This window comes from Panthera tigris, chromosome C1 (genome assembly GCF_018350195.1).
Source record: "Panthera tigris isolate Pti1 chromosome C1, P.tigris_Pti1_mat1.1, whole genome shotgun sequence".
Classification (NCBI taxonomy): domain Eukaryota; kingdom Metazoa; phylum Chordata; class Mammalia; order Carnivora; family Felidae; genus Panthera; species Panthera tigris.
Genome location: NC_056667.1, coordinates 466049 through 478220, shown reverse-complemented (window position 1 = coordinate 478220; position 12172 = coordinate 466049). Strand labels below are relative to the sequence as shown.

Here is a 12172-nt window from a genome sequence, read left to right as displayed (position 1 = left end):
CCGAGCGACACCTCTGGCCGCCGCTGTCACGGAACTGGGCCTGTTTCTGCCATCCGCTGGCCTCTCCTCCACTCAGTGCTTCGCCAAGTTGGGGCAGGGGGATGACCCGGCCTGGCCGCTTCCTGCAGAGACCCGCTGGGAGCTCCTTCTGCAGGGGCAAACTTCGGAGCAGATCCAGGGACTCCGAGGCCCCCCTCTCCTACCTGGCCCCCTGAAGGTTCACTATGGGGATCCTGTCCATCCTTGCCAACCTCAGCGAGAACAACGGGGCCCCGGCAGCCCCCTACCCCGAGGCGCGGCGGAACCCAATCCACGGAGGCCGCTTTCGGTTTTCGGCAAGAACTAAAGTTTCTAATTTTTCTTCCCATGGCACAGGAGGGGAGTCGGCTTTCAAAAAGGAAAAAATACGTATCCCCCTAAGCAAAAGGCGTCGTGCTCTCCCGCGTTAGAGGCACGGCCGCCTTCACTGATCCAGTTTCGTGGGCAGAGGAGGCTGCTGGGCCCGCAGCCCCGCGGGAGTCCTGGCGGACCGGGCGCCCCGGCTCTGCCTAGGCTCTGCCCCAGCACCCGGCACGGCGCCCTCTCCCCCTGCGAGACCACTCCCCAGGCCACGGAGGAGGGGCCGGGGCCCTTCGCTTACAACCCCAGTGGGTCACTTCCGTCGTCCCGAGAATTATTTCCGCCGCCGGGCCGACGCCACTTCCGCCCGCCCTCGATGCCGGGCCGCCGGCTCATCCGGAAGTAAAGCGGAAGTAAATCCGGAACTAAAGCGAGGTCGGGACAAGCCGGCGCACAGGGCATCCCTTGGGATTGTGGGAAATGTGGTTTTCCGCCAACGTTAGAGAGGGGCGGAGCCTGCGGGCTGTGGGCGGGGCAGGCCACTCCTCTGGCCGGAAACCGCTGCTTTCCGGGCCCGGCCGGACCTGGGCCGACGCGGAGCTGGACGCCGTGACGCCGCCAGGGGGCGTTGGGAGTGGGTACGGCCTGGCGGCTGCATGCGGGGCTGGGGGCCGGTTTAGGGACGGACCGGAAGTGCCCAAACTCGGCGGCAGAGTGGTCAGTTTCAGTCCACCCGGGTTAGGTGTGGGGAGGCTTGGCGCGAGCCCTCGGCTGCGGGGGGTCGCGGTCGGGTGACGCTGGGGCCGGACGGGGACCGCCGCCTCGGGGCCTGGGACGCGCGGCTTCCGTGCCTCCGAGCGTCGACTCCGCCCCCTTGGTGGGTCCCTGGGGTGAAGCGGAGGCTCGGGGAGAGTCGGTGACTGCCCAGAGTCGCGCAGCTGCGGAGCGGGGTTTGTGTCCCAGGCTGGCTGTTTGAGGGAGTGACCCCTGTTTGAAGTGGCATCCTCATCGTGGGAGAGGGTGATGAGGGTGCCGGGAGTCCTGGTCTGACCGGGGCCGCCGCCGGCGCCTCCCGGCCACTCCCGCGTGACCTCCACGCTCACCTACCTATATTCCAGCCACCCTGAGCACCTGGGGCCGCCACCACCCACAGACCATGTTCCTGGTGCGCCTGACTTCTCAGCTGCTTAGGGCTGTTCCTCGGGCAGGTAAGCGGCCCCGTGGGGGCAGGGCAGATGGGCAGGATACACCTGGATTAGGAATGTGGGGCTAGGTAGTCCCAACTGCCCCACCTGCAGAGCCTCGCCAGCTTGAGGCCGGGGCCTGGCCACACAGACTCCCTTGTAAACATCCAAGTAACAAAAAAGGGGAAGTCTGGGCCTGAGCACAGCCAGCAGGGGTTCCACTAGGCACACTAGGCCATGCTGGTCTGTGATGACAGTTCTGCTCCCCAGTCGGTGAGGCGGGATTGGCCGTGCTCAGGTCTGGTGGGGCTGCTTGAGTGGTAACTGGGCCATCTTGTTTCCTGCAGGTTGCGGTCGGCCCTGGCCCGTCTCAGGGGTGCTAGGCAGGTGTGCCTGTCGGCCCTGCTACAGCACACGGCCAACAGGCCCGAGCGGAGTCGCCTCCATCCCTGGCAGGGGGCTCCAGCTGGAGCTTGAGGAGATGCTGGTCCCCAGAAAGATGTCCGTCAGTCCCCTGGAGAGCTGGCTGACCGCCCACTACCTCCTACCCAGACTAGCTGCTGGAGGCCCAGCGACCGTGGCTCCAGCCCGACTCTATGAGTGTCCACCTAGCCAAGTGGGGGAACGGGCTGAGCAGGGGGAAGTGGGGGCCTGGGATGCACCCCGGATGCAGTGCAAAAACGTACTGAAGATCCGCCGGCGGAAGATGAATCACCACAAGTACCGCAAACTGGTCAAAAGGACCCGGTTCCTGCGGCGGAAGGTCCGGGAAGGGCGCCTGAAACGGAAGCAGGTGAGTGTGGGCCTCTCAGCCTAGGGCCCGGCAAGGAGGCTGAGAACGCGTGACTGTGCCACAAACCAGTCAGTGGTCCCTCCCTGTGCCTTTGCAGATCAAGTTCGAGAGAGACCTGAGGCGCATCTGGCTGAAGGCAGGCTTGAAGGAAGCCCCTGCCGGCTGGCAGACCCCCAGGATCTACCTGAAGGGCAAATGACTCTAGTGCTCCTCCCCCCACCCGTTACCGCTGATGACCTGTTGTAATAAACGTTCAGAGAACGCAGCTGTCTCCGACTGCCCTGGACCCTCTTCTGCCTAGTGTGACCTGTCTCAGGTTCGATGCTGGTGCCAGCCTCTGGTTTTCTAGGAGGCACAAGGGCCCCAGGGTGCAGGCTGGTGGTTCCTTCCCGGCGAGGGCCCTTCCTGGTGCCAAGCCTGCAGGAACGACAGCCTCCCCTGCCTAGGGACGGTTGCTGCCAGAACAGCTGTAAGCAGAGGCCCAGCCCCGCCCTTAAGGCTATTTCAGTGGGGGAGGCCGACTCTTACTGGACACACTGATGGCAAGAGTACCAAGGGACAATGCTGGGGGGTGGGGGAGTGTCCAGACTGAGTGGGGTGTGGTTGGGTTGTAAGGCGGGGCAGGGAGGGCCTCACTGGGAAGACTGGGGGAGGGGGCCAGGCCGCGTCCCCAGAGATGGAGCTTGGTCCCCTGCAGGTCCCACAGGCCTGGGCCTCAAGTGGCTCTCCGAGCTGTCCTGCTCAGCTAGGGCTGGGGACCCCTCGTCTCCTTTGGGCTCCGTGGCTCTGCACCTCACGGGACCCTGAGTGGGGGCGGATGAAGAAAGGATGGTTGGAGGCAGGTGCTCTGGCAGGCCGAGGGTTGGGGCTCACTGAGGACAGGGTGTCGTTCGCGGAACTGTGGAGACCCTACAGCCTTAGCGTGAGCCGGTGGCCCCCAGGGGTTGCAGGTTCCTCCTGGGTGTGGAGGGTCATATGATCTCTGATAGCGGGGGGGGGGGGGGGGGGGGGGGGGGGGACCCGGAGCAGCCTGTGGGCCCCTGCGTCCAGGCTTGGCGAGGGCTGGGCTGCAGGCAGGGGGGCCCGGCCGGAGTGCCATGGATGCGGGTGAGGCTGGTTCTCAGCATCTGCCCCGCTCCCTGGTGGCTGGTATCCTCCCTCCATCCCCACCACCCCGTGGAGGGCGACACCACTTCTCACCGGGGCTGTAGGGACTCCTCGCCTTGTTCCAGAAACGTGTCTGGGGCCGGGCTTGAGTTCTCAGCAAATTACGCACCTCTCGGGGAGGGCTTGAGCGTGGGTTACCCGGCAGTTTCTCTGGGATGGAACAGACCACATTGTGTTTCTCACCCCACGTTGTCTCAGCGAGCCAGGTGGGCCCCTGCCCTGTGCGTGCCAGCCAGCCAGCCAGGTAACAGCTGGGCCTGTCCGGGTCTCTGTCCGTCAGGGGAGATGGCTCGCGGAACTGCTGTGTATTGTGGGTGATGAGAAGGGTGAAGCTGGCCGTGATCTGGAGGGGACCTTACACAATTGAGGGTACAGGCCTGCTTCCGCATTCGGGCTCCTGGCAGCCCCCAGGGGTTGGGGCTGAGACCAGGGCAGCCAGAGTACCCTCCCGGCCCAGTCACCTGAGAGGGCCCAGGGGGGCCCTGAAAGGCTCCCAGCTAGGATCACGGGCATCCTTCCTGGGTCTTGGTTTCCCCATGTTGGGGGTGTGGGGGGCAGTCAGAGGTGCCAGGACCCAGCGGTGGAGCCTTCTGGGGTGGAGGGGACCATGCCCTGTTAGTGCCAAGTCTGGGCTCCAATCCGCCCAGGCTCCCAGCAGGGCCTCTGCTTGCCAGTGGTGCCCTTGGCCCATGCCCATGGCTGCCAAGCAGCTGCTGTGCTCACGGATCTTGGGCCACCCAGTCGCGGTAGCTGCCCTGCGGTTTACTCCACTCCTCCCCGGCCGGTGAGAGAGGCACTGGGATACTAAGTTGATCTGCCATCTGGAGACAAAGCCCCTGTCAGGAGCTTGGCTGGGCAGTGGATCCAGGAGGTGTGACTGGCTGGCCCGTGCAGGAAGCCACAGACCCAGGCTCCTGGAGGCCGGCAGCTGGCAGAGCACCACAGGGCCCCGGCACCCTGGCACCTGCTCCTGCCTCTTCCACCTGCGGTGGGTGCCAGCTGGGGGGGTCCCCTGGAGGTAGGGCACCTGGCCACACCTGGTTGTCCCAATGTGTGGGGTACTGACAGCAGGGGGCAGGGGCCGGGAAAGCTGTTAAATGAGCGCATGGGGCAGCCCCTGCTGGAGAGTAAAACATCAGTGACTCTGTGGTTGAGACCTCCGCTCCAGGTGTCACTGATGCCATTGGGTTCCCTCGTGAGCCCCCCCCCCCCCCGCCCCTGCTCCCTTCTCTCCCTGCCCCTGCCTGGGCTGCACATGTGCACAACCCCTCCTGCCCGTGGCTCGGACCTCTTTGGGCCCCAACCGCGACCTCAGGAGGCAATTTTGGTGGTTTTATTTTTATCTTTGCAGTTCCTCCCAGACTATAAGAGACTGCCCCTTCCCTCTTCCCTGTGGGGCCTCCACCCTGCCCTCAGCCTGCGGGGTGTGCAACTCCTCCCTACTGGCCCCGGGCACCTCCACCCTGCAGAAGGGCAGAGGCAGATGGGTGTGGCAGAATACCCCTCCCGTCCCTCACTCCAGCCTCTCCTAGCATTGCCTAGGGCTTGGGTTCTGGCCAGAGGAGGCCCCAGCCAGGGCCAGAGCTACTGGCGGTGTTCTTAGGCCCTCGCTGAGGCCCTGCCTCTTGGGCCCAATGTGGAGGCATCTCTGAACTCATCCCTTGTGCCTTGTCACTCTGCTGTTCCATGTCTGGGGCACAGCCAGTGTCTTCTTGCCTGGGTGTTCCTGCCTACACGGTGGGCCAAGGAAGGAGCCTGAGGCAGGCTCAGGCCCCGGGGGAGGATGCTGAGGCTGGATGCTGGGTCCTGGGAGGGCTGGTTGTGGCCTGTTCACAGCAGATGCACAGGAGACAGCGTGCGTATGTGCAGGGGCCCTGAGCTGTGAATGGCTGTACTCCCCGCTGTCCACGAGGAGTATGCAGACTGGTGAGGGTGACAGGCTGAGAGCGAGGCCTGTTCCCTGGCCTGGCTATGGTCAGCTGAGCTTGCTGAGGAAGGTCTCTGGAACCCAGGTGGACAGGGGTGGGAGGGAACATTCCTCTCGGGGGCTGAGTTTTGGGGAAAGCTCTTAAAGGGTTCTTGAGCTATGGCCCCTGGGATGGGGCCAAGGAGTCCAGACCTGGGTGTGGAGTTGGCCTCAGGTGGGGGCCAGAGGGTGACAACTCCCACCACCCGGCTTGGCGCCCAGAGGCCAGCCCGTGCCCCCATCAAATTCTGTCACTGCTGACCTCAGCCTCACAGGGCCATTTGAATGAGGAAACTGCCCCAGGGCATTGGGTCACACAAGGGCTAAATGCTAGAGCCGGGCCTAGAGTCCAGGGAGGCTGGGACTTGGCCACTTCCGGGGATGGAGTCTGAGCAGCATCCTGAGGCTTGGGGTTCTCGGAGGGTGTGGGGGGGCCTCTATGCCTGCGTGTGTTGAGGACCACTCCCGGATGTGCAGGGGAAGGAAGCCCTGAACACGACTCCCAGATGAGCCACGGGCAGGGGAGTGGCTCTGGGAGTGGGGGGGGGCAGCCCCAGGGCTGCCAGGGCTCCCTGAGGCCGAGGCTGAGGGGAGGGGAGGCCTCAGGCCGGGTGCAACCTCTAGAATGTGGCCAAGACCGGGGTCGAGTGGGGTCACCAGGTGGCATTCATAATGCCTGCATCTTGTAGAGGGTGCGTCGGCCCAGCAGATTCGGGAACACAGGGGTCAGCGACAGCTGGACACGGGTGAGTGCCCTGGGACCCGGCACTCCGCGCCCCACATCCTTGCCCCCCAGGCTGGCCTCACCCTGCCGCAGATGATGTGCGGTGCAGGAGAAGCAGAGCCCAGCAGCCCAAGGTCTGCTGTGGGTGGAAGGGGGTCCCCGAGGCCAGCAAGACCGTCTCAAGGACAGGGGCCTCCTGTCCACCACCTGTGCCAGCTGAGGGGGTCAGGTAACCACTGGGTCCTCTGCGCCCAGACCAGGGGGGCCGGGTCGGACGGGCTCTGGGCCCCTCCCCTCCTCCAAGAGGAGCCCATTCACTTTGACCGGTCTTGTTGGTTTTATTATTTTGTATTTACAGTTGAATTTTATTCTTTAGCTTTTCAGCTGAAAGGGGTCTATTCAAAGCCCCCTCCCCAGTCAAGCTTACAGACAAAACTGACAGTTGTCTGCACTTGGCCCTAACTGGGTTTCTCCAGGTCGTGATGCTCTGCATTCTCAGAAAACAGACCCCAACTACAAAACATTTTTGTTTTACTTTTATTTGAGAGAGAGAGCTGGTGAGAGGGGCAGAGGCGGGGGGCAGGGGCGAGAATCTTAAGCAGGCTCCACGCTTGGCATGGAGCCCGGTGTGGGGCTCAGTCCTACAACCCTGGGATCGTGACCTGAGTCGAAAGCGAGAGTCAGATGACCAACCAACTGAGCCACCCAGGCGCCCCTGCAAAACATATTTTTCTCCTTCTGGGCCACAGCCCACATCCTGGATGTAGCCCAGGACAGAGCCCCTGGAAGACCTAGCACAGGACATAGACCCTGGAGAAGGACACCGCCCAGGACAGAGCCCCTGGAGAAAGATACAGCCGAGGACAGAGCCCCTGGAGAAGGACAGCTCAGGACAGCCCCGGAGAAGGACACAGCCGAGGACAGAGCCCCTGGAGAAGGACACCGCCCAGGACAGAGCCCCTGGAGAAAACTGCCATCTCTTGCTGTCCTCTGGACCGGAGTCGGCCCCCTCCACACACACCCCCAAGGGCACAGCCAGGCAACCTTCTCACACCCTTAAAACCCCTTAAAAGGCCCAGCCCTACAGAAGCTCGGAGCCAACATTTCGCTTGACGTCTGGCCCCTCTCCTCCCTTGGAGAATCAACTCTGTCCCGCTGGCTGCTCCGCCCTGTGTCACGGCCACCCCAACACCCACAGCCCAGTAAGATTGTAGCTGCGGGTGAAGCTGTTGTACCACGCTGAGGACAAAGCGGCACCCACTGCCTCACCCGCCCTGAGGCCATCACGGAAGGGCACCCACGGCCCTGCATTCCTGCGCCTCCCGGTGCGGCTGCGACCCAGCCTCCCAGCACTCCCGCGGCCCCTCGACTCGGCAAGATCACGTTTCCTTTCTCGTTCCGCTATTTCTTGTCCGGTTTTGTTTTTGCGTGTTTTTCTATTTACCTAAAGCCTCGGTTTGGCCCAAAGCCCTCAAGGAATTGTTCACATGGAGCCACCCTCCCGGCGCCTCTGTCTGGGACCCCTTCGGGGACGCCACGTTCCCCTCTTTCCAGGTTTCCTCCCTTCCCCCGGACCACGTCCTTCTGAGGGTGCGTGGGAGATAGATCATACAGTAAGGATCATGTTTTTTTTTTTAAATTAGTAGGGGGGCGCCTGGGTGACTCAGTCGGTTGAGTGTCTGACTTTGGCTCAAGTCACGATCTCACGGTTCGTGGGTTTGGGCCCCATGAATGGCTTTGCGCTGACGGTGTGGAGTCTGCTTTGAATTCTGTCTCCTTCGCTCTCTGCCCCTCCCCCGATGGTGCTCCCTCCCTCCTTCTCTCTCTCTCTCTCTCTCTCTCTCTCTCTCTCTCTCTCTCTCAAACAAAACATTAAGAAAGGTAAAAATACATAAAAATGAGTGGTAAGAATTGGCACGTGAGTGGATTCCCTGCGCCACAGGTGTTGTGCTGGTTCTTGACAGGAGTGACTTCCTTTCACAGCAGACCCGTGATGCGCCTGTTTTCCGAGGACCCAAGCACAGGGGTCAACTTGCCTACAGGTGGTGAAGAAGCATCCGTGACTCAGCTGCAAGTCTGCCTGACTCTAAAATTTAATTTTAAAATATTTTTACGGAGGTTATGCTCGTATGTGCCTGAGTAGTTCAATAGTTCAACAGTGCTCATGGAAACTACCACACCACCTGCCCGGAGGCCACCGTAGCCCCTTAGATGATTCTTTTGGTATTTGTTGTCATAACTTCAAATTTGTGGCTTTTAGATTTTTTTTTTTTTTATTTTGAGCGAGAGAGAGTGAAGGAGGGGCAGAGAGAGCGGGGACAGAGAATCCCAAGCGGGCTCCCCGTTATCAGCGCAGAGCCCGATGCAGGGCTCAAACTCACAAACCCACGAGGTCGTGACCTGAGCTGAAATCAGGAGTCGGACGCTTAGCCGACTGAGCCCCCCAGGCCCCCCCCAAATAATTTTCATTTTAAGTATGTCCTGGGGGTGCCTGGGTGGCTCAGTTGGTCTAAGTGGCCAACTTCGGCTCACGTCATGATCTCAAGGTCTGTGAGTTCGAGCCCTGAGTTGGGCTCTGTGCTGACGGCTTGGAGCCTGGAACCTGCTTCGGATTCTGTGTGTGTCTCTCTCTTTGCCCCTCCCGTGCTCTCTCTCTCTCTCTCTTTCTCAAAATAAATAAAACTTGTTATGTATTTAAGGTCATGTAAACGTACACATGTATGTTTCTATCCTATGAAAATAAGTGCTCTCTATCATTAAAGATGTCTTCTTGTAAACGCCAGTGCTCTGAATTATTTGCACTTCATTATGCCACGTATCTCTCACGTCCCGTGGTATATTATCTTTGACGGTGTCACAACAGTGTCCCCTTCCCTGCACACATGCTGCTGGGCATCGTGACTCTGCTGCTCGTTCTACCGAAAGTGGCGTCTGCCTCCCTCCGCGTGACCCGCTCTGGCCCCAGTGTGGAAGCTGCCGAGCTTGGGCCTTGGGGGCCCGGCAGCTTCCGTCAGTGGAAGGAGGCCTGGGCTAGGTTGCTGAGAACCAGGTGAGCGGAGAGAAGGGGCCCCACGGACAGAGAGGGCCACGTAGAGAGAGACGGGGCCCCGTGGAGAGAAGATCCAGCCGATGCCCCCTCTGAGGCCCCGGGTGCCAGAATGAAGCCGTCTGGACCCTCCAGCCCCGGTCTCCGCATCCCACCCGGCGCCACGTGGGGCAGACAAGCTGTCCTGCCGGAATTCCTGACCCGCAGAATCGTGAGCAGAAGATCACGGACACAGGTCAGATCCCTCCCGCACCACGCCGCGTGGTGAGGGCTGGGCCGCTGCCGGCTACTTTCTGCTTTGGCCGCATAAATGATCTGGGACTCTCCTGCCCTTATTTAATCAGCACGGATGCGGGGATGTTGTCTTTCTATTTGGATGACGATGCAACAAACTTGACTGACTTTCTTGCCGCACTGGCCCCAGCTTTGGCTCCTGTGCCCTTTGACCCCATCATTCTTGTTGGTCCGTTAGCACTTGCTTGCTTTTTGGCACCACGGGTTCTCCAGGCTTATCTCGTGTATTTCCTCCCCCGGTCCTAAAATAAGCCATTTCTTCAAGGAACCCCGATTCCTTTGTTGGAAAATGGTCTTAGGGACCAGGATCTAAGGGGTGGGCTTGCTGCCTCCCGAATGCAGAGCTAGAAAATGCGTGTATGTGTACCGACCCACGCGTAGACACGGCTCTATGCTTCACGTGCACCTGTGTGCACACCGCTCGGGACATGAGCTGATACGGGCGTCTCCAGCAGCAATCCATGGCCCCCCGGTGCACTGTAGCCTCCTCTCCTTCCTTAACCCCCAAGTAGTGACGGACCGGATAACGCTGACCCTAACCCGCAGGGGACAGCTCTGTCGGCTCGAGGGCGGGGCTGTGTGCACTTCCTCTCCTGTGGTAGTGCAGACTCTTACCTTAACTTAGGCCAGCGCTGCCCACCCCCAGTCCCTCCCCTCCCCTCCCCCTCTGCTCTCCTCCCCCTCCCCTTCCCCCCTCCTCCCCTCCCCCTCCACTCCCCACCCCCTCCCCTGAGTTCCTTTCACTCCTAATGTCCTTTGCTTGCTTGTTTCTGTCACTTTCTGATTCTCCCAACTTCCTAGACGAGTTTTTAAAAACGCGTCTGTCTTGAGGTTCACAGAACTGTGTGGTTCCTCGGGTCTCAGTAAACACACAGTGTCGCTTATGCACCCTCACGGTAACGTACAGCAGGGCTCTCTTCCTCTTAAGAAATCCCCTGGGCCCCCTACTCAGCCTCATGTTGTAGTTTTAAGGTGGTTGGTTATGCATCAAAGGCTATAAGAAATATCTGGATATATATTGGAATTCCCAAAGATCGAGACTACAGAAATAGTGATCACGATAGAAAAACATTTGTTCTTTTCGCATTAGGTGTTGTTTGGATGGTAAAGTCAACGTGGTATTTGTGCTGTGTTGCATACGCACTTGAGTGCAGATAACCTGAAGCTGACCATTTAAATATGTTATCTACAATATAAATGTTTGTGAACGTGCACTCACACAAAGGTAAAGGAATGTTGTTAAACTGAGAGAGTGTGTACATAATAAAGAGAAAGTGGGGCGCCTGGGCGGCTCCGTCGGTTAAGCGTCCGACTTGGGCTCAGGTCGTGATCTCACGGTTCGTGGGTTCGAGCCCCGCGTCGGGCTCTGCACTGACAGCTCAGAGCCTGGAGCCTGCTTCGGATTCTGTGTCTCTCTCGCTGCCCCTCCCCCGCTCATGCTCTGTCTTTCTCTTTCTCAAAAATAAATAAAGCATTAAAAAAATAAAATAAAAATAAATAAATAAATAAATTTAAAAATTAAAAAAAAAAAAAGGAATGCCATCATTACTGCTACGTTTGAGCAACGTCGCACGTTCACGCCCACGGGTAGGACCCGCACGGTAGGCGTGTTTTGGTGCCCTTGCCCGTCAGTGACAATCAGGACCCCGTGAGGTGAGCAGAAAGCCCCTGGCAGTTTCTCGTGCCCTCCAAGCTCCTCATCGGTTCTTGCTCTCAGAGTGATTGTCGATCAGATCCTTGGAAGGTATGTTACAGCTGAAGACGGGCTCCGCTCTCTGACCTTCGGATGCGCCGGCCGCCCCGTCAGCTGCGATGCTTCCTGCTCTCCTCATACTGCCCTGCTGCCAACCGCAAATCCGACGCGGATGTTTCTGCAAGAAAGATCAAGAGGGCCCGTTTATGACAGGCTGTTTCAGGGACTCTTGGCTGGCGATGCCGTACGAAACAATCTCCTTGGACAAGCTGTCATATGACCACAGCCGGGGACGCGTGCCACACTGTCCCCGGGGGCCACATCAGGGCTCCGGGGCCCCTCCGCACCAGTTGCTTCCTCTCTGGATGAGGAAGAGCATCCCTCTCATCCAGACTCAGCCTCTTTGGGGCCCCTCCTTTCAGTGTCAGGCTGGTCCCCACCGAAGCTCCAAGAAGACGGGCTGGGAACACATTCGGCTCAGTCCCAGGTCCCCATGACGAAGCAGAGTGAGCGGCGGCCCCGGCTGTGGGTGCAGGTGGGGGTGCTGGGCACACGCAGTGATGGGAGCCCCCCAGGCTGCGGAGCCCACGGCGGGCAATGCAGAGGGAGGCGGGCGCCGGTGTCCCTGTTGAGAGCACTCCAGGAAGATCGCTGTGGTCAAGTCAAGGCTTCAGGATGGCCGAGGGACCGTGCGTCGTGGGCACGACGCCACCGGCCCACCCAGCCCAGCCGGACACACGGGAGAGGCCAACACCCAGTGCAGAGCAGAGATGTGCGCAGGGCTCGCGTGCGTGGCCCCACGGCCTGTCCTGGGGGACGGGATGGTGGTGGCAATGTCACATTTAAAGGCAGATTTATTTCCCTCGGTCGGGCACGGGAAGCAACCATGTCCTCGAGGAGCCGGGACACGCACTGCGTGCGGGAGCAACGCTCCGTGGGGCCTCTCAGGACGCTGGCCTGGAGGCC

General features: G+C 60.3%; 1 protein-coding gene across 4 annotated transcripts; it reads left to right on the top strand.

Moving 5' to 3' along the window:
* Positions 1-871: 871 nt before the first annotated feature.
* AURKAIP1 (aurora kinase A interacting protein 1) lies at positions 872-2581 on the top strand. 4 transcript variants are annotated; one of them, XM_042996145.1, is made up of 4 exons: positions 872-977; positions 1458-1547; positions 1871-2316; positions 2414-2581. In XM_042996145.1, the coding sequence occupies exons 2-4, from the start codon at positions 1496-1498 to the stop codon at positions 2513-2515; spliced, it is 600 nt and encodes a 199-aa protein (XP_042852079.1). In that variant the 5' UTR covers positions 872-977; positions 1458-1495; the 3' UTR covers positions 2516-2581. The 4 variants fall into 4 exon arrangements, with proteins under 4 accessions (XP_042852079.1, XP_042852077.1, XP_042852078.1 ...); XM_042996143.1 differs by having other exon boundaries at positions 969-1056; XM_042996144.1 differs by lacking the exon at positions 872-977 and adding an exon at positions 1063-1216.
* Positions 2582-12172: the final 9591 nt, after the last annotated feature.

Bases quoted from the DNA above. Each gene is read 5' to 3' on its own strand.
- AURKAIP1 (XM_042996145.1), top strand. From the start codon at position 1,496: ATGTTCCTGGTGCGCCTGACTTCTCAGCTGCTTAGGGCTGTTCCTCGG. The intron at 1,548-1,870 runs GTAAGCGGCCCC...TGTTTCCTGCAG, and splicing joins TAGGGCTGTTCCTCGGGCAG to GTTGCGGTCGGCCCTGGCCC. The intron at 2,317-2,413 runs GTGAGTGTGGGC...GTGCCTTTGCAG, and splicing joins GGCGCCTGAAACGGAAGCAG to ATCAAGTTCGAGAGAGACCT.